This window comes from Phalacrocorax aristotelis, chromosome 10, assembly GCF_949628215.1.
Source record: "Phalacrocorax aristotelis chromosome 10, bGulAri2.1, whole genome shotgun sequence".
NCBI lineage: Eukaryota > Metazoa > Chordata > Aves > Suliformes > Phalacrocoracidae > Phalacrocorax > Phalacrocorax aristotelis.
This window is the reverse complement of record NC_134285.1, coordinates 25,869,073-25,895,457: the sequence shown is the minus strand read 5'-3', so window position 1 is coordinate 25,895,457 and position 26,385 is coordinate 25,869,073. Positions and strand designations below refer to the sequence as shown.

At 57.5% G+C, this 26,385-nt stretch overlaps 1 protein-coding gene across 4 annotated transcripts; it reads right to left on the bottom strand.

The window, feature by feature from the left end:
• On the bottom strand, window positions 1-25,914 carry SRL (sarcalumenin). Of its 4 annotated transcripts, XM_075106030.1 has the most exons (8): window positions 25,690-25,787; window positions 16,496-17,494; window positions 14,671-14,769; window positions 13,743-13,838; window positions 10,396-10,431; window positions 5,788-5,904; window positions 4,860-5,093; window positions 1-3,559 (listed from the first exon to the last, which is right to left on the bottom strand). In XM_075106030.1, exons 1-8 carry the CDS (start codon window positions 25,748-25,750, stop codon window positions 2,748-2,750), a joined length of 2,454 nt encoding a protein of 817 aa, XP_074962131.1. In that variant the 5' UTR covers window positions 25,751-25,787; the 3' UTR covers window positions 1-2,747. The 4 variants fall into 4 exon arrangements, with proteins under 4 accessions (XP_074962131.1, XP_074962133.1, XP_074962132.1 ...); XM_075106032.1 differs by lacking the exon at window positions 16,496-17,494 and having other exon boundaries at window positions 25,690-25,872; XM_075106031.1 differs by lacking the exon at window positions 10,396-10,431.
• Window positions 25,915-26,385: the final 471 nt, after the last annotated feature.

Genomic DNA, 26,385 nt, shown 5'->3' with positions numbered 1-26,385 from the left:
GGAAAATACCAGGTTTTATTAGACAGGCTGATGTTCAAGCTGATGGTTTTATCTCAATGCACACAGTCACGGGCATCTACGTGGGCATTTGTCCCAGCTCCCTCCCTGCTGTGAAGTTCTCTGGCAAGATGCTCACCCCCTCAGCACCATGGCCACAGGAGCTTGGGGTTTCTCAGCAAAATGAAAAGTCCTCCCTGCTCCCCATTTCCACCCCCAGATTCCCAGAGCTCTCCTAAGAAAACTCACAGAGAGGCAGGCTGGGGACTGCAGTCCTCTTGGGACTGACAGCCACTTGGATCCATGGGAAAGAAAGCATCTTCTCGTTGGCATGACCTGGAGCCAGCACGGAGCCAAGTGAGTGTGCATCACAGGGAACAGAAAACAACCCCAGCTTCGGACCACTGCTGCCATTTCTTTGGAAAGAGAACCCCGATGTACCATACTGGGGAAGTTAAAAAGGTTTTGGCTGTCACAGAGGAGCCCCATCTGGACACGGGCACCAGAGCTTTGCACAGGGCATGCAGGTACTGAAGGGAAGAGGAAAGGAATTGAGTGCTGGAGAATAAAGCAAAATAAAAGGAAAACAGGGAAGGGATGGAGGGAACGATGGGAGCAGCCTGAGAGAAGAGTGACAGTGCCTTCACATTCAAGGCCATAAGGAAGAGTCAGGGCTCCTTCCTGGGATGGGGGGGGCCTTTCCCTGGGTACCGCAGAGCCCACGGGCTTTGGGGGGACAAGGCAGCAAGCAAAGAGATGGCATGATACAGCGCTTGCAAATAGAAACGCTTGATGGCCTTTGCTTGCCATGACAGTGACACACAGTGTGACGGCAGGAGCAGTGGCAATATTAGCCCATTTCTGCTGGTGTTTCTATTCCATTAGCTCTTAAGAAAACCAAGCAGATGAGCCTAGCGGAGGAGAGCGAGAGGTGAGGAGGAGTGGATGAGGCAGAGAGAGATGCCGATGAGCAACAGGATCGTGTACAAGAAAGAAGAAGGAACAGCAGCGGGGGAAGGCAGAAGCTCTGGGGCAGGTTTGAGACCTCATGGCGCTGACTCACGAACACATCACTTCTGTCCAGGCTGTTCTGGCTGCTGCTGTCTCTGACACTCTGCTTGCCTTCACTCGTGCCTCTGGTCCCCTCTACGCCGCAGGCAAAATCCCTCTGCATGAGCCATGCCCCTTCCCATGTTCGGACATAGATTTGGGTCTTTTCTTCATTAGTTCAAAGGCAGAGTCCTACCTCAAAGCAGAGGCAAGGAGCATGGAAGTCCCCAGGGCAGTGTTCCCCCAAACTCACCTGGACTCAAGGGGACCTCTTCTTCACAGCGCTGGGCGGCAGTGCCAGGGGATGTGGAGCTCCCACAGACCTCCTGCCTCCTTAGCCATGTCCTGTTGGGCACGTGGAGATGAGGGGCACTGCCTTTCACACCCTTCCGATCACAACAGAGCCTTCCATTCCCAGCTTTCTCTTTCCCTCTTTCATTCCCTTTGCCTTTTTCTTGCCTCATGGCACCTCCACATCTTCCTGTTCCTGTCAATGGTAAGTTCCTCTCCTCCAGAGGTTTCCTGGAGAGCAGCATTAGCTGTGGTCATTTGGCAGGAGGAAGGAGAAAGGATGTTCAGCGGGTCACTGTGGGCTCAAAGGCACCAGTCTCCATCCAAAGCAACATCTCCCTCTTGGCTGGTTTGTGCACAGCTCGGCAGCCAGCCGTGCTGGCCATGAGGGCCAAGCGGTGAGGGCACCCCTAATCCTGTCTTTCACTGCCAGGTTTCAAGGTCAGCTGTCTGTGGGGAACCTCACCCTGCTGAGGTGCTTCCAAAGGAATACTCCTTCTCCTCCCAGGACTGAGCACCGATGCACAGAGATGAGCCAACCAAAATTGTGGCTAAAACGGGGGAAGTGTGAACAAGCCAGAGATATCTGCTTGGGTTGTCCTAGGGAGAACAGATCAGCAGAGGGACAAAAAGGATGCAGCTAGTGACCCCCTGTTCCTGCCTCACTCTCCAGAGCACAAAAACATGGGGATCTGACTTACAAAACAGCAACAGAGACTTGAACAAGGTCAAACTGCCAAATCCTTAACCCTTGGAGCCCTCCTCAGGCTTGACTTGCTAGTGTGGGTTTTTGAGGTTGATGGCATACATGGGCACCAAGCACCCTGTCCCTGTGCTGGCCCAGGGGGAGGAAAACCTGCTCACAGCTCCTTGTGGAACTGTGTGATTTGGGGTGCTGGACCTCCTCCTCCAGCACAGCTCAACCAGTGCTGGCAGCTCCTTTCCAGCCCAATTCTTCCTCTGACATGGACTTGCAAATCCCATCATATCTACCTGTCTGGAGCTCCAAATGCTGCTGCAAAAGCCCCTTCTTAAGGTGATCACCCAGATGAAGGCTGCAGAAGTTCAACTCAGCTGTTATGCAAAAGGGGAACTCACTGGGTGACATAAAAATCTCAGAAAAAGCAGCTACAGTTCTAGCTCACCGTGCATTGCTCATACTTACAGCTTAAACATTGCCTTCTACTTGAAAGAACGAAGATAAAATGTCAGGAATTCACAGTTTTTATTCTCTTTCTTATGCCCACCCATCTTCCCCTGCCATCGATATCAATGACTCAAAGTCCTCATCATACAGTAGCCTTTGCCAGTGTGGCACTCAAGGGTTAACAGACCATGGCTTCTTAGACAGATAAGACATAAGCTCATTCACTGGTAGGAACATGTGGACGGTTATATCACAGAACACCTTAGGGTTTCCTGTAGCGATTCTTTGGGGTTTCACCACAGCCAGTGATGTCGCAGGAGAGAATGTTGGGTTTCTTCCCCAAGCCAATGCTTCCCAAGAGATCGGGAAGCTCGCGAGCGATGGCCTTCTCAATCTTCTCTAGGAAACATCCTCCCATGTAGGAACACTGCTGAGACAGCAGCTTAAAACTAGTGATGGGGTTGATGCCAAAGAAGTCCTTGTAAGCCTCGCGGTTGGGGAGGTCAAATTTGCTGACATTGGTCTTTGCCAGAATGGACTTAAAGATAAAGAACTTGTCAGGATCCTCCACAATGTCCCTGAACACCAGTTCTCCATCGCTAAAGAAGGTCATTTTGTCCTTGTAGGTCTGCAGATAGCGATCGACCAAAAGGGCATGGATGCGAACCCGGATGGCGTGCTGGCGTATGAAGGCAATCTTATTTTCCATCCTGTTCTCTATCACCTGGTTGAGATCTTCCAGAAGCGATATCTCTTCTTTGAGGAACAGGTCTTTGTGGGTATCTGGCTGGTACTCCTGGGGCCAGAAGGAGCTAACATACACCCTGGGTGGCTCTGTGACGTTGATGAGAGGAGCCAAACTCCAGAATAAGGCACCGTAGACTCTCATGAGCTCCTGAGTAGCCAGGCTGTCAGCTTTGTTCAAGATGATTCGGATCTGAGACTCACGGCCCTTTAGCTGGCGAAAGAGCATCTCCAGCTCCAAGCCCACATCCAGCTTCGTAGGGTCAAAGACAACAAAGATGAGATCAGCTCTGTCAATGAACCACTGACACACATCGTTGAAAGGGTAACCTTGAGGAGAGGAAAGAGAGAAATCCAGCAGAAATGGCCAACACAGGATGAATCCCTTCATGTCAAGGCATAGATAAACCTTGAGCCTGGCAAGTCTCACACCCTGTCTGGGTCGGACAGGGTGTGGGACACAGCAGACTTCCCCTGCAGCCCAGAACCTGTTTCTCATGTACTGAAAACACTTCAGAGAGAAGTGTGGGCAGCAGGTCAAGGGAGGTGATTTTGCCCCTCTGCTCTGCTCTGGTGAGACCCCACCTGGAGTGCTGCATCCAGCTCTGGGGTCCTCAGCACAGGACAGACATGGACCTGTTGGAGCAGGTCCAGAGGAGGCCACAAGAATGATCAGAGGGTGGAACACCTCTGCTGTGAGGACAGGCTGAGAGAGTTGGAGTTGTTCAGCCTGGAGAAGAGAAGGCTACAGGGAGACCTTATTGTGGCCTTCCAGTATTTAAAGGGGTGTTGTAAGAAAGGTGAGGACAGACTTTTTAGTAGGGTCTGCAGCAACAGGACAAGGGTGGTGGTTTTAAACTAAAAGAGGGTAGATTCAGCCTAGATTTAAGAGAGGTGGTAGATGCCCCATCCCTGGAAACATTCAAGGTCAGTCTGGATGGGGCTCTGAGCAGCCTGGTCTAGTTGAAGATGTTCCTGGTCACTGCAGGGGCGTTGGACTAGGTGGCCTCTAAAGGTCCCTTCCAACCCAAACTATTCAATGATTCTATGATTCTTGGCATGAAAAACCATCCCTTTGTGTCTGGACCTGTGTGTCTCCCTCCATGTCACCTCCAAACTTTCTGCTGCTGGCCACAGATCCCCACTGCTCCTGTGAGCGGATATTGGCCACATCATTGCTTTCCCCCGTGGGTGCCAAGTGGGTCAAGAAGCCCTGCTGATCTGTCCTGGCACCCCAGGTGCTGTGGGGTTGGTGCTTTTCTGGGCGCTGCTGTAGCACCAACCATTGGCAAAGCCTGGCTCCAAGGGCGACAAACAGGGTGTTAAATGCTGAGCCAAGGCGGATGATCAACAGCCTGAGGAGTCTCCAGGAAACACCTTGCTGAAACACCTGACCGTCACACCTTCAAACGGCAGAAACTGCTGATGAGCTGATGACAGTCAGGTACATTCCCCAGGCCCCAGCTGCTGCTGCCATAGCCACAGGCAGACAAATGTCACCATCCCCTCCAATGTAAGGCCCCTTTCGTAGCCCAGGGCTCTTCCCTGTTGTGCTTCAGCCATCTTTGCCATCTCACATTGTTATGACATGTTTTCTGGAATCCCTTAGGTGAACCCAGTAAACCCCTACCTCGTTCTTGCTGCTTGCGGTTTTCAATGATGCCCGGCGTGTCCACGAAGGTGACTCTCTCCAGCAGTTTGTGGGGCACCTCAATCCCTATCAGCTTCTCCAAGAAGTTCTGCCCAAACTTCTCCAGGGGTGAGAAGGAGCGGGCGCTGTCAGCAGCCATCACAATGCCCTCGATGGTCTTCAGCTTGGGGCCATGCATGATGACAGTGAATTCAGAGGTGGTGGGTTCTGCCCCTGCCCAGAAACAAGAGGAGCAGCAGAGCTGTGAAATCCATGCCAGGCAATGGACATGGTGGGCTCGCCTGGGACTAGCCAGGGAGCTCAGGGGCATCACTCGCTTGCCAAGAGATGCTGGGGGAAGGCAAGCAGCGGGACCATGAAATTTTTGCCAAAACTCTTGAGAACATGCTAGCAGGGCTGTTTTCTGCAGTGACTGGTTGTTCTGGAAGTGGCCTGTCTGCACAAGGTGCCCTGGAGAACCATCTCCCAGGAGCCTTCATTACCCTGGCACGGACCTGGCCATGGACATCTGCCCTCAGCTGTGAGATGACATCTGTGGGAGCAGGGAGGAGGGAAGAGGAATGGCTTTTCTCCTGGAGGGTGAATGAATTGGCTCCACATGAGGAGGGAAGGTGAAAAGACAAAGGCGAGTTGCCCTTGCAACATGACCACTGCTCTTGTGGTCGGGGTCAGAAGCAGTGAGCCCTGTGCCGTGGGATGGGGATGCTGCAGAGTGAGATGCTGTCCTCCTCCCCAGGGAGGCTGGAGAGGCCCTGGCCGTGGTGGGGAACCTCTTCCTCCACATGGCACTTCAAATGAGTGGCATGGACCCTGATTGCAACCTCCCTGCCATAATGGGGTGGAGGGATTGAAGTACAGGTGCCAGTGTGCCCTTGGCGGAGGAGGGAGGGAGTAGTGAGTGTGGTACCTGTGTATAGCTGGTAGGGCGTGTCATCCAGCCCGAGGAGGTAGTTTATCATGGAAGATTTGCCGACACTCCACGGTCCCAGGAATAGCACCATTGGCTTGGAAGTGATCTCCCCATCTGCGGAGAGGGGAAATAACAAGAGGAAGTGAAGAAACAATAGCCGTCGCCGCTGCGCGATTAACTCCCGGCTGTAACGAGCATCCCATCTGAGCAGTGCAGTGATGCTGCCGGGGAAACAACCACTGTTTTGGGGCCACCAGCCATTTGTGAGCCAAGGCATCACCCAGCAATGGGCCCCAGTGTCTGCAGGAGTGAGATGTCTCCATGCTCTGCAGGAGGCCACACCTCGCTGCAGCAAGAGTGAACCTTGCCTGACCTTCTCTAAGGTTTGGTCTTTCTTAGACTACGGGAGGACTTGAAGGGCTTTTACACCTTGTTTTGATTTGGTTCTGGTTTAGCTGAAGGGAGTCCTGGGGCTCTCTGTGGAGGTAGTGTTTTCTGGAGACAGCCACCGCAAAGCACAGGACATGCGGAGGAAGTGGCCGTGCTGCAACCAGGCAAATGCCTCTTGCAAAGGGAGCTGGCACTGTTTAAGGAGCAACACTATGGTGCAGTGCTTGGTAAGTGCAGAGTGAGCCTTGGGCCAGCTGCCTGTATTGCATTTCCACCATACCCTCACTGCCCCCAGGTTGTGGCTCCCAACCCTCCAGTCAAGCCTGCCTGCATGTGGGCTGAGTGTGAGGCTCCAGCCCAGCGTGGGGAGGGCAGGCTGGGCAAACAGCCCCACTTCGGGCTTGAGGAAAGACAGGAAGATAATTAACTACAATTCCCATCCTGCATGCTTCAAGCCCCAGAGTTTACTCAGGGGCTCAAGGAGGCTGGGCCTGTATGGGTCTGTAAGGACCTGTTCTGATGCCATGGAATCAGTCTGGGAGCTCGGAGGTTCCTGGGCACATGTAACTACTGCCCCAGGAGAAATCCCTGCTCAAGTGGCACTCATGCAATCAACCTGTGCCCACAATGCTTGATGCCCCTAGCCCCCAGACCACTGGGCAGGCAGCTGGCAGAGCCAGAAGACCCCCTGGCCTGTGCCAGCCCCCAAGCCATATCTGGGATGCCTGAGAGCCTGCTAGTTGGCTTGAGCCCAAGTCAGGCCAGAAATAGCAGTAAAAACTGGATGAGTGATTTCCCGTTGGTGGGAACCTTCCCCATCCCCCTTCATGTGCCAGCACTGATGTAGCCAAATGGGCCTGGACAGGAAATGGTATCAGGAGAGCCATGGTGGCAGATGGCAGAGGGCAGAGCAAGCTGCAGCCACCCTGCCATGGCACCAACCCAACACAGCCCCCAGCACATCTACTCTAGGCAGGATGTGGCCAGCAGCAGGGATTGGCTTCCCCCGATCCCTGTCCTGCGCTCAGGGTGGGAAAGGGTCCATCCTGCTGCTGTCAGCAGGAGCCCAGCCAGAAGAGGGGCTGGATGCCACCAGAGGAGTTGGGAGCTGCTGTCACTCTGTCAGAGATGAGCCTTTCCCCATGGTCCAGGGTGAGGAGATGCCCTTGGGGGACCCATGCTGCCCTCAGCACCCTCCCTTTGGCCCCACTCCAAAGGCAGAGCTATTTTCCCTGCGGTGGCTGAGAGACCCTGCTACTCCATCTGCACAGTGTCAGCACACCCTGCCTGCAGAGGAGCCAGCAGCTTTCCAGCAAACCAGAGCTCCATCTCAAAGGCAGAGGAGCTGCAAAGCCCACATGACACTGAGCAACTGCTCCCAACGGTGCTGGAGGGCACTGCACAGTGGCTCTGCGTGGAACCCATCTGACCATGGGTGCAGGATTTGGGCAGGGTGTGCCAGCCTCCTCCTGCCTGCATCTGCCGATTGCAGGGCCACCATGTCACTGCTGGGGAAGGGAATGGGCTGGGGACATGTCTCCACAGGGCATAGCTGTGTACATGCAGGTCAACCCTCCTCACCAAAGGAGGGCAGCCACATCTGAACAGGGGGATGGCCCTGTCTGCTGCCTGCTCCCTGCCTGTGAGCCGTGGGGATCCAGTGCTGTCTTCTCATGTGGGACAAAAACAAATGTTGAAACCTCGGGCTTTTGTTATTAATCATTCCTCTGTGCCACTCTATCGTTGTTGCTCTGCTTGCCGGCTTTAATTGGGTTTCGGATTATTATTATTATCCCCTGTGATGTTGTGCCAGAAGTTTGAGGCGGGTCCCTGCGTACTCTTTCATAACACATTTTTGGCCAGGCGTGGCTGTGTGAACACAGGCAGCCCGTGTGCCCCAACTCCGCTTCATGTCCCCACCTCTGCCCCGCTGTGCTGAGGTGGACAGCAACGCAGGCAGCCCCGCTTCTGGGTCACTGGCAGCTCATCGAGCCCACCTCTACCCCTTGCTTTGGGAACAGGGTGCTGGCACCCCATGGGCTTTGTGGGCAGTACCAGGCACAAGATCCTTGCAGTTCCCAGGGTAGCACAGCAGCTCCAAGGATGTGAGGCCATGCATGGGTCCCCTTTGCTCCTGCCCAGGGCATAGGACTGGGGGACGAGAGAGCATCTCCCACCCAGAAGGGTGCTGGCCTGACATCTGTCCCTGCTACGTCCCCCCACTATGTCTGTTCAGCACCAATTTGGGTCACCTTGATGGTCTGGCCAGAGGAAAAAAGAGCCGGTCCTTGCTGGCTGCCGGGCAGGGATGGCAGCAGCTCCATCACGGCAGCTCTCTCCAGCCACCCTGTGGCTGCTTGCTCCCAGCCCAGCCTGCCTCAGTCCCAGCTCAAGCTCATCCCAGCTCAAGCCAGGCACGTCCTGCTGGCATTCGCAGAAGCAGTTGCATGCTGGTGTGTGATCAGGCCCCACTTGTGAGCAGGGGGGTCCTCAAACCTCACACCCTTTCATCTGTGGTCCTGCTTAAGACACAGCAGCTTAAAACAGAGCTTCTCTAAGCCGCCAGGCTTGAGGGGTAAATATCAGGCATGGTGTGATCAGGCAAAGCACCTGGCAAACATGGCCAGGAAGGTCGTGCCTCCCGCTGCAAAGCCTGTATTTGTCTGGACTATTCAGCTCTAGGGTAGGAGCAATTTGGATGCCCAAAGTGTTTTTATTTTTCCTAGAGCAGTGGCTTTCTGGGAGGTTTTTCCATGGTGCTTGCAATGCCAGGCTGCCCATGGGTGGGATGACTGCTTCCTGGGGCTGGAATTAACCCTGGGCTGGGTTTTCTCCCTCCTTGTCCTTAAGCCCAGCAGGAGCACCTGGTGTCAGCTCACCCCTCGTTGTGCAAGTCTGTCCCAAGGATGCTAGGCAAAGCGGAGGATGTGGTAAAGTCTCCTTCCTCTACTTGTTCAGACTAAGCCACAGACATGAAGGACTTTCTTTGTCCTCAGATGCCTGGGAAGGCTAAAACACCTGGAGAGACTCTCCCAGCATTGCCCATGCTGCTGCCCCATCCCTGTATCCCAAACACCACCAGCTACTCTGCTTATGGCATAGATGCACTGCCTGGCAGCCCTTGGAGGGCTGGCGAGCTTACTCACAAAAAGCCACAAGTATCCGCAGGGCACGTGTGCCTGCAGACAGAGGGACAAGCCGCACGTGGCTGCAGACCACCTGTGCCTGCCTCCACGTCGTGCTCCCCACGCGCATACGCCCACACAAGCAGCACGCATGCACGCGTGTGTGTGCCTGCAGCTAAAGATGCAGATAAGACAGCTACTGAAATATATATATCTCTACAACCCTCTCTGCTGCCGCATGCTGGCGTGACAGGGAGCCAGAGGCCCTCCAGGCGCTGGCAGGGCTCTGCCACATCCGGGGCCGAGGTGTGGAGGAGCCCATTTCAGCAGGATCTGTCCGTGGGGGCTGTGGGGTAGGACACAAGGGTCAGAAGATGGGATTTCCCTGCCTTGTATCACAGCAGGGACATTGTCCCTGTGGCCCAGCACCGGACTCAGGGGAAGGGCTGGGTGTTGGCTGGAGCTTCTTGGCCCATCTCCCAACTCCTGCTTCTGCAGGGGGATGTGGCAGCACACCCCGAGCAGGATAGGCAGGGAGAGGAGCCAGCCCTGGCTCCTGAGGGGGCTGAGGCCACCATGCAGGGGCCAGCCTGTGTTACTGGGACAGCTGCTGCAGGCTCATCAGATTAAAGTGCAGCCAGGGGGTACCAAGGGTGGGCATTCGGGAAAGTTTCTGCATGTGGGAGGGTGTAGGGTGGGAAGAGCTCCCCTGAAGGGTGGGCTATCTGCTGGGCTCCTCCAGCTCATGACATGGGTGAGAGATTGACCCTCAGGTCCACCACAAATGCCTTTGAACCATCACTATGCGTAACCTTTTGGGTCTTAACCCAAGAGGGAAAGGTGTCAAAGCCTGGGCAAGGTGGGGATGGACAGAGTCAGCCTGGGGCAGACAAGTGCAGCAGCACATGTGCTGAGCTGTGGTAGGGCTGGGGACACCGGTTCCAGCAGGTGCCGTGGGATGCCAATAACTGGGGTCTGCTGGGTAACTAGGAAGCGTAGCCCTCTTGGGGCAGGTGAATAGGAAAGCCAGAGGCCAGCGAAGAGCTTAGGCAGTGCTGGCAGCATGCAGGTAGCAGGCAGCAATACCAACCTGTGGCGGAGGAGCCCAGGGTGCGTCCAGGGTAAGCTGTTAGCAGGGGACACGGGGAGAGAGAAAAGGTACCATGAGTTGAAGGAGGGATGCAGCTGCCTGGGTCTGGCCCAGGCCCAGGAGGGAGCTGAAGACTGGCCCTGGCCTTCTCATGGGCAGGAAGAGGCAGCAACAGCCACATTCACAGCAGGAGAGAAGGAGTTACAGTCTGTGAGCAATGAGACCCACAGCTACCAGAACAGGCACCAAACCCCAGTCTGCCCTGCACACTGGGGATGTGGCATAGGGGAGCAGCCCCAGGAGAGCTGCCGCATCCAAGACAGCACCCCAGCTTTCCTGCCCTGCTTAGTGAAGTTATTGCCTTCCCCAGCAACATTCACCGAGCAAACAGAGCCCAACAAGCCATGGTTAGGACAGCAACCAATCCCAACAAGTGTCCTGACCACCCCAGCAATGTGGTTACCCGTATCCAGCCCTAGAGTGGCTGATGGTGGCAACTGGGAGGTCAATCCCTATACAGGCATGCTAATCAGCACATATACAGTAATTAAGGCCACCAGCATGCACCGCAAACTGGCATGTCTTCACAGCAAGTTTCCCATCACCATACTGGGAGAGTCCCTCCCCTCTGAGCTAGGGACAGGCCCTACAGGGTGGCCCTGCTGTGACAAAGCACACAGGTGGACCCAGCTGGAGCGTGCACACACCCACATGGAATGGTAGAGCGGAGACACAGGAGGATGGCAGGCAGGGAAAAGGAGGTGGCACCTGCCAGGCTTAAACACGCTGTAAGCAGAGGGTGTGGGGTGAGTTTTCTGGGATGCACCCCAACAATTCAGAGTCTTAGGTTGACAGTGGCAGTCACATCTCCCCTGGGACAGGTAATACTCATCTACGCAGGTGGTTTTTTTGCGAGCTGCAGGGAGCAGAGGGGCTCCTTGGATTACACCAGCTGGTGCACGTGAGCGGAGCTGATGGGAAGGGAGACAAAATGGAGGGCTGCCATGTAATGGAGGGGCAAAGGTGCTTGCGATGACACCACTCTATATTGGCTTACATCTCCAAAGGTCACATATATTCCATGACAGGCCTTCCCCGCCAGTCCCTCAGCTGTCCCGCTCCTCCCAGCAAGTTGAGCCGGCAGCTCTGCACCTTCCAGCCTCCCCCCCTCCAAGGAGGTGGGCACAGGGGAAGAGGTTGGGTGCATCTCCCAGCTTGCAAGGGCAACGCACATGCGATGAACCCGTGCAGAACAGGGCCTCCATGCAGAGGACGCAGCACAGAAGGCTCCCTCAGCCCCACCATATCCTCATCTGCCTTGTAAGGCCTTGTAAACTTGCTTCCCCCCAAAAAGGGAGCAGGGAGCTGGCTGCTTGGGTATGGGATGGCTGAAGGGCAGGGTGGGATGTCCTGAGCAAGGAAATCAATTGTGCCCTAGCAACTGAGGCTGGGGGCTGCATCCTCTGGAAGTGAACAGAAAAGCGAGGGTCAGAGGCTGGGAACCCACCAGCTGCCCCTGTAACCCCAAATATTCTCCTAAACTGTGTCCTAGGATAAGCTGACAGTAAATGCCAATGCTTGCACTGCCACCAACACAGACCAAAGCAGCTTGTAGAGGAGGTCAGGGTGTTGCTGACTGAATCTATGAGCTCCAGGATGGAGGCAGCTGGGACAGGGCATGGCTGGGATGTCCTCGCTGCACAGTGCCACTGCGGAAGAGGCTGTGGGGATGCACACCAGGGTGCATCTTTCTGCAGGCACGTGGCAGTGCTGTACTGGTTAGGTGAGGGAGGGGACAAGCCAGCACACCGGGTGGGTGACAGAAGCTGTAGGGTGAGTGTCTGCAGGGCACCCCTCCTGTGCTGGCTGCAGCATGGCGTGTTGCTGCAACCCTCCCAGTTATTCTCCCACACGGCAAAGCAGATCGTGGTCTCCAGCTGCTGGCAAGCAGCACAGGGTGAGCCAGGCAAAAGCAGTGACACGGAGCAGGCTGCAGGAGGCAGGTAGGCATGGCTAGTGTTTCATAAGACCTACAAATACCCCCTCCAGGACCCCTGTGGGTGGGTGGTGGATGATGTTCAGGGGGCTCAGTGATAGGACAGGACCTGTGCTGGTGATGGGGACCCTACAACCCTGTCCCTGTGCCGTGCTCCCCGCTGACTCTAAACTGGAGATGGGCTGGCTGGGTATGGAGATGTTCAAGCCTGCTTACAAAATGTATGATGTTAGTTTAGGAGTTGCATTTGGGCTACAGTGGGGTTGTCTGTAAAACAGGGGTCCTGCTCTAAGGGGATGTGTCCCAGGCGTTTGACCAAATGAATGTGGGACCTATGTGCTGGTGGAGCAGAGGAATCTAGCTGCAAATGGAAGGTCTGTGTGGTGTGGAGGGTGTATCTGGGTCCTGTCTCACCAGGAGGGAGGGCATGGCTGCAGGGTGTGTGAGGCCAAAGCCCAGAGGATGCCTGGGGAGAGAGGCAGAACTTCAGGGCAAGGAGGGAGCCTGGCAGGATGCTGATGTAGGCATGCAGCCCTGGGACACAGGCAGCAGGGAGTCTGACATCCCCTGCCTGCCCAGCCAAGGCACAGGGGGCATCTGGCCACAGCTCGGGACAGGGCTTGATTAGGGGCTCACAGGAGAGTTACCCTGGTGAACAGGGACCTCGGCCTTGGGCTTGAGCTATCCGTGCTTGGGAGATGGGTCTGCTTGTGTCATATGGGTCACCACAAGTGCTTCCTGTAGCTTGTGAGCATCTTGAGGCCAGTGCTGCTCTTCTGGAGGGACACGTGTACTGCTGGGGCTCAGCCCACACCAATGCCTGTGGCCATGGGGACCTGCTCACCTGATCCACTGTGTCTGTTCTTGCCAAGGGGTGGAAATTCTAACTCCCAGGATGAGTGAAGGCTGCCAGGCTTGAGGGATACCCTGCCCACATTGCTGTGTCCCGTACTGAGCTGGAAGGATGCCAGCTCCAGCCACCCCCAGCAAGCTCTTCTCAAACCTTGAGAGGTCCTAAGCTTCCTTGCCAAGCCTGTTTCACTGAGCCGTGATCTCTGCCTGGCAGCAGTACAGGGCATTGGTGTTGAGCAGGGGGAGGACCTGAAGCAGGCAGGATTCAATGCTAAGCCTACAGAAGTGGTCCTGACAGCAGATGGGCTAAGGCAGATGCAGGAATGCCTGCTGCTGGGTTCGCTAGGGTATGTCCTCTAAGCCCAGCATGTTCATGGCCTTCTTGGGAAGCTGCAAAGGAAGACAAACTATCTGAGCCTTTCCATGATCTGATCTCTGAGCTGTTATCCGCATCCCAATGACCTGATGGTGCTGGACACCCCAGTGCCCGTGGCATTACCTGTGATCTCATGCTGTCTCAGCTCGTTGTACCTATAGGACTGCTCCAGGGGCTTGATGGAGGAGTGGTAGATCTTCCTCAGCCGCTGCAGTATTCCTGCAAGGGCAGAAGCTTGCAGACAGGTGAAAAGCAAAACCCAGCACCCCCGTTGAGTCCCTCCTAGGTAAGCTTCTGGGCATTCCCTGCAGATCTTGAAGATGATGCAGATGTGGATCAAGGGACTTGGCTCACACTTGAAATCTTGGCCAAGGTGATCCCAGTCACACATTTCAATGCTCCTCTCCTGCTAATGTTTCCTGCTGGGCACTCTCCCCATCTACTGCCAGTCTTGCACATGCCAGCAGCTGATGGGAGGAACATCTCTGTTAATGCTGTTTAGCACTCAACACCCGTGATCCCAAAAAGCCCTCCACCATGGTGCCAGGGACCCTGGCACAGCCCCTAAGCTGCTCACTAGAAGAAGGAAGGAGCTTTTTCCACAGCAGCTTTTATCACTTACTTTCCAGTAAGTGCTCATGAGGCCAGCAGAAACAAGCCTTTAATAACAAAGCCCAATAAATAATTGGAATAAAAATTCCAACCCTTTATTACAAGTTGCCCCAGGTTTTTCTGGGCAGGGATGCAGCTGGCTTGGGCTGATTTACCATCTGCATCTTCCAGCCTCTCTACCTTCCTAATTTTTGTACACCCTTGGGGCTGTCTTTAAAATACCTAAAATATGTTACCCCAAGAGCAGCAAAAGGGCTGTTATTGAACATGGTGTTATTGAAGATCTACAAGAAGTAAGGTTAAGACCAAAACACCCTAGGGAAGGAAAATCCCGTCCATGCACTTGGTGCAGCAGAGTGGTGAGGAGCCTGTCCCACAGGGATCACATGGACTGAAGAAGCAGGGCATACATGGCTCAGTGCCACTCAGGGCCCCTCACCTGAGAAATCATCAGCAGGTTTGTCCTCGTTCAGCTTGAGGGTGCTCTCCAAGTGGGACCGGTCACGCTTGGTTGGCTCGCTGGCATCTTCAACCTCTTCTGGAGGAAAAAGGCAAGAAGACCTGTTACCGCTGGAGAGGGGAATCCACACAGGAGCTCACACAAGCTACTGCCAGGAGCAGGCATGGGGGAGCACACACGCCCCAAGCCCACAGACCCACTGGGCATCTTGGCAGACACCGTTGCCTTTGGCATTGGCATGCTGCACAGTTTCTCTTTTGCAAAGGCTCCTGGAGGCTTGGCAGAGGCTACCAGGGCTGTGGCTGCTGGGGGGAAGCATCATGGGCAACTGCTTGGCTCTGAAGAGGGGCCGGTGAGGGAGGCACGCCAAGTCTCCCCGGGGGGAGTGAGGGCCAGGCCACTTGCAGGGAATGCAAAGGATGTGCCTGGAAGGGGCTCCAGGGCTGGGGCATAGTATAAGCACGCACGGCACCTGCTGCCCAATGGGGCCCCTGCCTCCCCTGGCGCTTCCCCCAGCAGCTGCAGCTCCCCCAGAGCTAAGCCTTGACTGCAGGCGCACTCTTCTCTGCCTCTCTGTCTGTCCATACCCCAAAAAAATTATGCATTGAGCCAGAGACATGAGGGTGGGTGAGGCTGGGGCTGGGTTTTGAGAGACCAGCCAGCCTGACCCATCCTGGCTGCCTCGCTTTTGCCAGCGGGATTGTTCCCTCCTGCTTCTCCCACCTCTGTCCCCACACCAGGCTGGAGCCCTCTGCATGGGTCCCTGGCTTGGGGTGGCCCTGGGGACCCCATGGCTCTGTGCCAGGCCCTGGGAACATGAGGCAGCTGCCTCTGACTGGGGTGAGCACCCTGGTGTCCCTGAGACAGGGAGACAGAGGTGTCCTTGTCCTGGAGGTGCTGGCACACCAAGGCCCCCATGCAGCTCCAGAGCTTTTTGATATCAGGAGCTGGTTCAGGCTTTAGTGGGAGTTTGGGGACAGACATGTGCTGGCTGGCTGGGCTGGGGATGCCTGGGCCAAGCGGGGCACTGCAAAGCCCTGGGATTGTGTTGAGTGTCTACCAAGTGTCAGGCTGAGGAAGACCTTTTGACTTGCCAAGTGAAGCCACAGAGAACAAACTGGGTTTCCTTTTCAGCACAAATGGGAACTGTTTAAGCTGGGACGTTACAGATGAAAGCAGAAAAAGACTCAGCTGGGTCCGAAGGTCACTGCCTAACCCGTGAGCCAAAGTCCACAAGCGTTTCTAGGAAATCATGGGGGTGTCCCTTTTCCTTAGCTAGTCTTTCACTGACAGAACGTGGCCAGAGCCGGTCCTTCAGCAACTCATTGGTCTGAATTAGCTCTTCACACTTTCTCTATGAGGCAAGGGCTGGTGAACAAGAGACCCACCAGGCTGGGCACCATGCACCAAGAGATACAGGGGTCTGGAGGACTCTGAGGGTGGAAGATAAAGAGCCCTTAAGAGGTCTGCGGGTGCTGAAAGGGGCTTGGGTGTTAAAAATCTTATCCATGTCCACCGCCCACAGGAGAAATCATGTGCATAAAGTTCAGTGAGGGAAATGTTGGCCAGCTTTGGTATTGCTGCAACGAGCACCTGCATCACAGGCATCTGCGGGCTTCTGCCTGCACCCTTGATGCCCGCAGCTGGCCCAGCTGTGCAGCGGTTAGGGACAGGCATGGGAAGCACAAGCATTAGGAGAGGGCCATGCACTAGGCGCGGTTTAATGTGCCAAGCTCAGCTCCAATGGGGGTTGATAGTAGGTCACTCTTGCTGCCACAGCACACCGACAAGAAAAGACTCCAACCTATCTGGCCGTGCCTGGGTTCGGTGGCAGCAGGGTGGGTGCTGTGGCCTGGTGGGCTCTCTGTTTCTGCCAGCAATGGCTTGTCTGCAGGGGGGTCTTCTGCTGCTGGTGGATCTCCCACCACTGCTGGTGGGTCTTCTGCTGGTGGTGAGTCTCCCACCACTGCCGGATCTTCTGCTGCCAGTGGGACTTCCATCACTGCTGCAGGGTCTTGTGCTGCATCACTGCAGGGTGAGTGATGGCAGCTGGCAGGGCCATCCCTGCCTTCTCCCTTGCCAGCAGCTGTTGGTTTGCCATGGCCATTTTTGCTGGCAGCATCAGCCGCTTCCTTGTCACTCCCTTCAGCTCCATCCTCTGGCCCTGCTGGCCCAGCATCATCTTCCTCAGACTCTTCCTCCTCCTTAGACTCCCCCTCCTCCTCAGAATCTCCCTCACCTCCATCTTCCTCAGACTCGCCGTGTTCATCTTCCTCAGAGTCCCCGTCCTCATCACCTTCCTCTGAGCTCTGCTTGCCCCCTTCCTCTCCCCCGTCAGGAGCAGACACTGCTCTTGGCTCCTCCATTTTCTCTTCCCCAGGCTGCCCTTGCTTCTCAGAGGCTCCTTTCTTGGTGCTGGGTTCCTCATCCTCCCAGGCATGGAAGCCATCTTGTGAGCCAGGCTGGTGGTTCCCTTCATGATGTGCTGCCTCGGGGGCACCCAACATGGCATTCTCCCCTGGGCCCTGCACCTTGCTGGGCCCATCCTGGCCCTTCTCCATGGTGGTGTCCTCTGGCTGGCCATCCCCTGGCCCCAGGTCCCTGCTCAGGCCACCTGCTGGCTCTTCCTCCCCCTCACCATGTCCCTCCTCGGCGGCGCCGCGCAAGGAGGTGTTGGCTGGGCCACCATCTTGGTCCTCCTCAGGGCTGCCATCAGCTGCCTTCTCCTCCAGCCTGGGCTCTGCAGCTGGCAAGGGGCTTTCGGCAGTGCTGCCAACATGGTCCGTGCCAGGGGCATGCAGCTCTAAACGATGAGAACAGCTCAGTCAGTCTTACCCATGGTGGCATGTGGCTACCAGGGCACCCAACAGCCCCCCGTCAGCACCGGTGGGGGCTCTGAGGGAGGATTTTAGACTCTGCTCTTCCTAGAAAGGTTGGACTAGATGATCCCTGAGGTCCCTTCCAACCTGTGATTCTGTGATTTGTGGCTGTTACCAAGAGATTTAAACTCTTTTCTAAACCTTCTCTAGTTCCAGCTCAATTTTCTGGCTCTGTTGCAAGAAGCTGGGTGCAAAGAGGTATTTTGGGGGGTGGTGGAGAGCTGATGCGAGCAGGGCGCCCTATGGCCCGGCTGGCCATGGCTGCCTGGGGCTGTGGCTGCCCGGGACCATGGCTGCCGCCCACCATGAAGCGCTGCAGGAAGGCAGCAAAGCAGCCCTAAAAAATGGGGTAGGACAGGAATAACGAAAAGCATAGCTCGAGGGGCTGCTGGCACTTGGCAGGTTAAAAGGGTCCTTCACCAGCCCTGCCTCGGGAGAGCATCACTAGCACTGGCCATGGTGGGTGGCTGAGTGAGGGGGAGTAGAAAGGGGCATGGGGTAGGAAGGGGCAAGGGGCTCCCCAGTGCGGGGCCCTGCCTTTCTGCAGGCAGGAGGGTGGAGGCAGGGCCTGACCCCAGCAGCAAGACTCGGGAGCTATTTATTGCGAGCATCCCTTCACTAGGAAAGCATTTGCTGCGCTGTGTGGCTGGCGGGGACACAATGAGTTTGTTCTGTGGCCCAGAAGAAGCCATCCGTATTTTCCATAGGCCTCCAACTACAATTTAATATTAGTCAACTGGTGCCAAAAATAAAAGATCACCGGCTATACTGTCTCCATTACAAACAGTTGCTGCTAGTCTAAATAATCCCCCGAAACGTCTAATGCCTGCATACCAGGGAAGTGTTTCACAGGAAAATAATTCCTTTGTACTCCAGCTGGCAAGCAGATGCCATCCAGGAAAAAATGCCACCTCCACCCAGGCTGCAGGCAGGAGAGCGGGCAGTGCCGGGCATGGGCAGTGCTGGGCTTGGGCAGCACCGGGCACAGCCGGCTGGCTGGCGGACAGCCCTCTCCTCCAGCTCCTGCACCGCATCCGTGCCAGGGAGTGGCAGGGCTGCGTGTCCTGCAGAGTGTTGGCAAGGCCTCGGCAAAGCTGCAGCGCTGGGCTTTGCTGGGCTTGGCCATGGGGGACCGCAGGTCCCCTGCTGAGCCAGAGCTGGCACGGTGCCAGCCCCAGACCACTCTGCCCACTGCAAGCCAGTTTGCCATGGCCAGGGATGCTGGCAGGCGGTTGCAACTCTATCCGTGCTGGTGCAGTGGTGCTATCAACCAGGAGTCAAGTGGCAGCCTGATGAACCATGGCAGTGAACAATGCCAGTGGCAGGCAGCTGGGAGGGGTGAGGCATGCCTGGGCCCGACAGGGTTTCCAGTCACTCTCATGTGCAGCCTGGCACAGTGGAGCTACCACCATCCCCGCACACCCTTGCCCTGCCGAAACCAGATGCGCGGGTCACCCTTGCTTTGCCCTCACCAACCTCCCTTGTCCTTAGCTGGCATGCACCTCACAAGTGCCTCAGGGCTCTGAATTCAGCTCCCAGCTGGAGTGAGTCAGGTCCTGCACAGCTCCTACTCATCTCCCTCCCATCCAGAGCACCCTTCTCCTTCTTGTCACCTTCCCACAGAAACCCTGGGGACCCCTCACGGTGCCCAGCCTCCCAGGAGCCACTTGAAGGGGAACATGCCATGTCTGACGTGCAAAGCCTCAGGTAGCCAGAGGCCAGCATGTTTCTGCCTGGCCCTGGTGGCCTGGAGACTAGCCTGGGTCTCCTGAGGGTCCCCTTGGCTGATGGGGACAGGGATATTCTCAGCTTGGCCCCAAAATGGCCGGTGACCTGGAGGGCTGGGAGGGGAGCGCAGCTCCTCAGTCGGGTGTTTGGGGAGGGTCAAGGTGCGTGGGTGGGGAGCACAGCCAGGCAGAGGAGACCCGGCGCATCCCAAGGGCTTTGTCTGGGCTCTGTGTGTCCCCTCTGACCCAATGCAGGGGGACAGAGGGGCTGTCACCCAGTGTGGCTAGGCACAACAGAAACCCCAGTGCCCATCATGAGCCACCCCTTGCAGGAGAAGGGAAATATTCCCCAGGCACTCCAACTGGGACGTTCTTGCTGATGTGCTTGCTGGTCATGGGCTTTATTTCCTGTGACCTTCAAGGTCTTATGTAAAGTCCCTCTCCCCTCTCCACCTCCTTCTTCCTCCTGTTTCCCCTACATGGTCTCCAAATCCGTCACAAGGTGAATTGTGCTGATCTGCAGATGGCCGGCCAATGATCAGCAAAATGGGCCGAAGGTTATGGGCTTAACACCCTCTGTACGTCCACCAGAGGCTAAAAATACAGCCCAGCAACTGTATGGGGGAATCAGAAGGAGCAGCTCAGCATGGTGCGGGAGGCAAAGCACTAGCCTCCTCAGCTGCTGGCCCCAAACCCTCACCCTGCTGCCAGACAAGGGTGACGTCCACACCTGGGACCCATCCTGTGGGTCCCTGTGAACTCCGAGAGGGAGCAGGGACAGCCACATTGTAAAGTGACACCAGGGCTCCCCTTGTTCACTCCCTGCATTGTGCCAAGCGGCTGGATGGCACTGGAGAGGAGCCCTTGCCCTGCTCCCCTTGGGGACCTGACCTCCCAAGAGGGTGCCTGGATTGAGCTGCCCCTGCCTGCCCCGAATCTCACACCAGTCTGCAGGGGCTGTCAGCTGCCTGGGGACCCTTTCCTGGGGCACAGCTGCAGGGACAGAGAGCTCACGGCAGGGCTCTGTGTGCCACAGGATGCTGTGTCTGGTTTGCACCTGGGAAAAGCCCATGCAGAAAGGGTGAGGATGGTTGCTGGAGGCTGAATGTGACCCTGCTACGGTGTCCCCACCACCCCTGCACAGCACCATATGAAACAGCAGTGTCCTGGCTCCGAAATGGGTCCTCCAGGAGGGACAGCCTCCGAGGACAGTGCCAGGGCAGGGGCCGGCTAGGAGGGACAGATGGGCACAGGTGGCCCTGGGAGGGACACTGTCCCCCTCCAGCAGAAATAGGAGACCCAAGCGTGGGACCGGTGATGCGCAGTGCCACAGGGATGGATTTTCACACACCCCCTTCCCCTGCCTGGATCCCAGTCCCTGCAGTGCAAAGGGGAGTCATCCACCACCTCCTGAAAGCCCTGCTCTGCCCTTGTCCTTCCAGTGGAGTTTTGGAGGGAGCTTGCTCTCCTAAACCTGCCTGTCCCTTCCTTTTCAGGGGAAGGCAAGGCTGAATGAAGCCTGAAGGCTGTGCTTTGTTCTGACGAAGCCCTTTAAAACTTCACAGAAATTGCCTGGACCCAAAGGAGCTGCAGCCATGACACTTGGCCCTACCCCAGGCAAGGGTCAGCCGGCAGAACCATGCCGAGGTCTGCTGGGGAGGGGGTGCGGTGCCCGGGGATTATGGTGCTCCATGCTGCTGCCAGCCAGCAGCCTGGCTGCTGGAAAAAGTAAGTCAAGGCAGATAAGCCCTGTGAGCCTGACATTTCTGCAACCAGTAACCCTTCCCAGGCAGGAGGCAGGACCAGGGGAGCCCAAAGCAGGGCCCATGCCCCTCAGCACGGCCAGAGTGCAGCAGAGGACAACATCTCCTCCCCACTCTTCCTGTGCCTCAGTTTCCCACTCTGCACTATCCTGGCAGAGCCCCATGGAGGAAGTGCCGGTGTTTTATTGCCCATGTTTCACATGGCAGCTCTTCAGCAGCCAGGGGACGCGGAAGCCCAGCTCCAGCACCAGTTTGGAGCCAGCCAGGCCAACACCTTCACCATGTGGGAGAGGAAAGTGACCCAAAGTGGCTCAAGAAGCCCAGAGGGCACAGGCACGAGGAGGGACTCCTGAGAGGTCACACTGGTCCTGCCCTTGGGCCTCCAGTGATGGAAGGCTTCACCAACCCACCCTAGGGCTTCCCTGGTGGCCCCAAGGGACATCCTCCATGTGTGAGTCTTCTTGGGTGAAGGCTCCCCATCCCTCTTCTTTGGCCATCCCAAGGATTTCTGGTTGCCTGGGCAAGACAGGGAGAGCCCTTGGGCTTTTCAACCTGGATTTTAATGCCTGGTGATCCATTGTCCCACAAGATCCTCAAATCCTTGGGAATGTCCAGGCAGAGATGCTGCCTGGCTATGCCAAGCAGCAGTACCCAGCCCCAGGGGGGGATCTCACCTGTATCACCAGCAGGAGGATGGGGAACCCCAGCTCAGCTGTCACACAGGGATGGGGCCACACAGCTCAGAGCCCTTTTCCACGGTGTGCCCCCACGAGTGGGGAGGTGGGCAGGGTCAAGCCACACACCCGGCTGGCACTGGGGCTCTGCTGCCACTGCCAAAACCACAGCCTGGCTCAGGGTGCCCAGCTGGAGACTCCCGAGCCCCTCCGCCAGCCCCCACTGGCACACAAGCTTGCTGGCTTCCTTGTACTATTGCTTGCAAGGGGAATGTCCCTGCAGGCTGAAAATAGCCCGGCGGAGCCCCGCCAAGGCACCAGGGTCTGCTGCTATTCCTGCAGCGCCTGGGGAACGGACAATTTTATGAGCGATTCGGTCACCCTTGGATCCCCCAGCCTGGCTGGGGTTTCAGCACCCAGCAAACCCATGCTCCCAGCGCAGGGAGCTGGCGCCTGCATGGGGCTGGCGGATCAGTGAGCGGGGACACAGCAGGGACACGGCACAGACCACCGAGTGTTGTCCCTGGGCATGGTGCAGCCCTCCCAGCCCGGTGCCATCTCATGGGGACCCACTGGTACTCCTGTGCCACCAGGGCTATGCACAAGTGAGGTGTCCTGGCTGTCTTGTTCGGATGGCTATCACCTACATACCGAGACAAGGATGGCTGATGGGAGAGGGTGTCACAGCACAGCCAATCTGCCCGACATCTGCCTTGCCTTGCTCAGCCAACAGTTTGGGAGAGAGATGGGACACCCACAGGGCCAAGGACCTCCTCCAGATGAGGTGTGAGGGGCATGACAGGCATGTAGGTGGCACAAGCAACCAAGATCCATGGGTGCCTAGGGCACCCCAAGCCCCTTGCCTCACTGTGGACGCCGCTGTACACAATGGCAGTGGTGCCCATGGTTGTGTCAATGCTGGGGCAGAGTGGGGTGTCACTAGAGCACAGAGGTCCCCCACCTCTGGGGAAGCTGGTTCCCCTGGGGGGAATTTGCCTGGGATGGTCAGGGTGGGGAAGATGGGTGCTGTGTCCTGGGCCCTGAGCCCACCTGAGGTGACACATTCCAGGTGATGGAGCCCACCCCAAGGTGACATGTCCTGTGGAATAGGGAACACCCCAAGATGCCATGAGGGCATGGTGATGGAGCCCATCCCAAGGTGACACCTCCCAGGCTAATGCAGGATGAGTTCTGGGCACAGTGGCCCGCACTCACTGTCACCAGGAGAGGTGTGTGCCAGCCCTGTAGTGCCCTCTGCACTTGCTGCAGGAGGATGCCAGTGTGCCAGGGCTTTCCTCAACTCTGCCCAGCTTGGAGGAGGTGATGGCACAGCCCTCCCACTCAAATCCAGGATGGCTGGGGGTGTCCAAGGGCTGTCCAGGGCCTGAGGTGCAAGTGTGGGAAGAAGGAGACATTCCCCCAGGCAGGAGTAGAGGTGGAGCAGCAGGCAGGTACTCTTGCCCTGAGCCATCGCCCAGCCCCACAGTTGGTGCTGGCCCCAGCCAGGGTTCCACACCACACCAGGGAGATTTGCCAGCCCCGGCCACGTGGGCCATGGGCCATTTTGTCTAGGGATGCACAAGCATGGGTGCAGGGCACTTCCCCACCCCTGGCCTCTGGGAGTGGTGACAGGGTCCCAATTGCCCCAGGCAGCACCAAACCCTCCAGGTGCTGCAGCCCTGGCAACATGTCCTGGTGCTGTGGTGCATGGCAGAGGGGATGGTGCCTCAGCTGGTGAGCCAGGGGACTCTGCAGTCTCACAGCCAGCCACAGGAACCCTTGGGGACCCAACTGTTTTCCCCAGCCAGGGGCATCACCACCGGGAGGGGGGATCCAGCTTTGCACAGCCCCGTGTGTCCCCATCCTCTCCCTGGTTGGACACCATGGCCAGAAACCCAGCTGGACTCAAGTAAACTCCAGCTGCAGCCACTCTGTCATGTGGGGTAGTGACCCTCCACTTCCACCCTCGGCTGTTATCTGCAAAAAAGAGCAGCTTTACCCTGGAGATCCTGCTTTGTGCCGAGATGGAGGTTGGTGTGGTTAGCCCAGCGTGCCCCTGTGTGCTGGGGGAGCCACCCCAAAACCTGCCCTTGCCCTGAGAATTGCACCCGTCCACAACGCATCAATGAAGCCCCTGATTCCCCACTGGGCTCCCTGTCTTCTCCTCACCAAAGGGGGTTTAAATTGGAAGACAAGGCCCAAAAATAGGAGAATGGCCCCCAGGCCACCTCCTGCACCACAAAGGAGCCCCAGGTCCAAGAGCCTGGGTTGGCGCCAAAAGAAAAGCAAAACTTGTGCAAGCCCCACCAGTACCCATGGAGCAGAACCACAGGCAGGTGTGCCACTGCTTGCATCTTTTTCCCAAATCTACAGGACCAGGACAAAATACAGGACCCCCCCTAATAAGCAGGAGACAACAAGGGTGGAGACTTGGGCAGCTCCAGCTGCCCTTTGGAGCTGGCTCTGGGGCTGCAGACCCCGATGTGCCTCCTGGCCCCAGAGTGTCCTCTGAGACAGAGATCCCCATGCTGGGCTGAGCAGGGTGCTGGTGATGGGGTGCCCAGCGCCATGCCCAGTCCCATGGCATCGCCCAGGCTGCTCCCTCACTGTCTGCTGCAGCTTGGCCTGTGCCAGCCTCTGTGCCAGTCTCAGCACCAGCCAAGAGCTGGGCCAGTGGTTGCCCAACAAGGTGACAAGCCCCAGATGTCCCACAGGGCCACCAGCCCAGCCTGGGGTGACACTAGCCACAGCCATGCTCATAGAAGACCTTTGCAATGCCCCTGTCCCCAGACCCAACCTGCGGCTCCATGGAGGTCACCCCACCACCAGCGGGATGCACTGCTGGCCCCAAACCCCGTTTATTAGCGAGAATGGTCCAAGATGTCCTTAAATGGCCAAAACTCGGCAGGGCCAGGGGTGCCGGGTGCTGGAAGGCGGCAGCTGCGGGTACCCAAGCACAGGGCTGCGGTGGCGCAGGGCGGGGGGGGGGGGGCTGGCGCTGGGGGGGGGGTGTCAGGGTGGCTGCAGGGAGCAGAGTGTCCCCTTACACGGCTGTTTCCATACTTAGCCACCCCCCTCCCTGCAGCGCGGCCGCCGGAGCCTGGACAGGCAGAGAACTGGCCCAAATTAACTCAAGGGCAAGCAAGGGTACCGGCAATGCCACCCCACCACGCGGCCCCCCAGGGGACGCCTGGCTGGGGACAGGGGTGCTCAGGAGGGATGGGACAGCCTGGGAAAGGGATCCTGGGTCCCCCAAAGTGCTGTCTTGCTTGGCAGATCCTTGGGGGGGGACACACCCCCCAGAGCAAACAGTCCACCCCATCCTGCTCCAACTACAGGGTGCCTCAGCACTCCGGCAGGTCCCTCAAGTCCCCGCAGCCCAAAACCAAGCCACCTCAGCACTTATGGGTGAGAGTAACCCCGGGCATGTTGGTGGCAGCACAGCTCCTGCGTCCACCCTGGCTCTGGAGGGGGGACCCCGGCCCCCGTGCACCCCCCGGCTCCTCCTGGATACGCCCCCCCCCCATGTTTCCCTGCACATTTTGGGGTGACTCTGCAGCCCTTGCAGAGCTGCTGGGGAGTCCAGACAGCTGTACCCCCACCACCCCAACCTGCTCCTGGCACCCATCCATCCCTGGGGTGCCAGCTGGGCTCAGCAGGCACCCCAGACCCTCACTGGCACCTACAGCCCCATGGGCACCCACAACCCTGTGGGTACCCACAGTCCCATGGGGATCCCACAGCCCTGATAAGCACCCACAGCTACGCAGGCACCCCCAGCCCCATGGGTGCCCAAAGCCTTGCTGGGTGCCCATACGCACCTACAACCCCGCAGGCACTCACAGCTCATGGGTACCTGCAGCTCTGCTGGGCACCCTCAGCCCCATGGGGACCCGGCAGCCCCGCTGAGCACCCACAGCCCTGTGGGGCCCCACAGCCCGGTGGGCAGCTGTACCTGCAGTGCTGAGGAGCAGGAGCGAGGCCACGCAGCAGCAGAGCAGGTTGAGGCCCTTCATGGTGGCTGCCAGGAGCTCCCTGCCACTCGCTGCCTCTATTTATACAGCAGCAGGCGCAGGGCAGGGCAGGCAGCTGCCGGCACAGACAGCACAGATGCTGCTGCCTCCACTTGCCCGCTCCTGGGGGGCCGCGGGGACGGGGCTCAATGGCAGTGCTGCAGTACGGGGAAGGCTTGTGTCAGAGTTGTGATGGCATGGGACACCTCCCGTCATGGGGCCCCTGGGGTGGCACTGCCCATGTGGGGTCACCGTTGCCGTCACAGCACCCCACTGGCATGCAGCAGACGCCCCAGAGCACCTGCAGCCCATCAGGGCTGTCCCCAGCCCCTGGCAGTCTCTTTTTGGCAGGAGCAGGATTTCATGGCAGAGGGTGAACGGAGCATCACAGCACTGTGGTGTCCCCCATCTGTTTCCAAAGGCAGGTAGCCCAGGACACCTTGTCCTGGGCTGATTTGGGGCACCTTTGAGACACCACAGGACACCAACCTTGGGCATGCAACACACCCCATAGGCACGGGTACATGTCTCCTCCATGCTGGTGGTGTCCCCAGTGTCACAAGCACTGTGCCAGCAGCATGGCACAGGGGATGGTCACAGCCGGAAGCACAGGGTGGCCAGCTCCTGTCACCCTTGCT

Excerpts from the sequence above, each read along its gene's own strand:
- SRL (XM_075106030.1), bottom strand. The coding sequence starts at position 25,750 with ATGAAGGGCCTCAACCTGCTCTGCTGCTGCGTGGCCTCGCTCCTGCTC. Across the intron at positions 5,905-10,395 it reads CCTGGGCTCCTCCGCCACAG|ATGGGGAGATCACTTCCAAG; the intron begins GTTGGTATTGCT and ends CCCTCTCCGCAG. Across the intron at positions 3,560-4,859 it reads CCGCAAGCAGCAAGAACGAG|GTTACCCTTTCAACGATGTG; the intron begins GTAGGGGTTTAC and ends CCTCTCCTCAAG.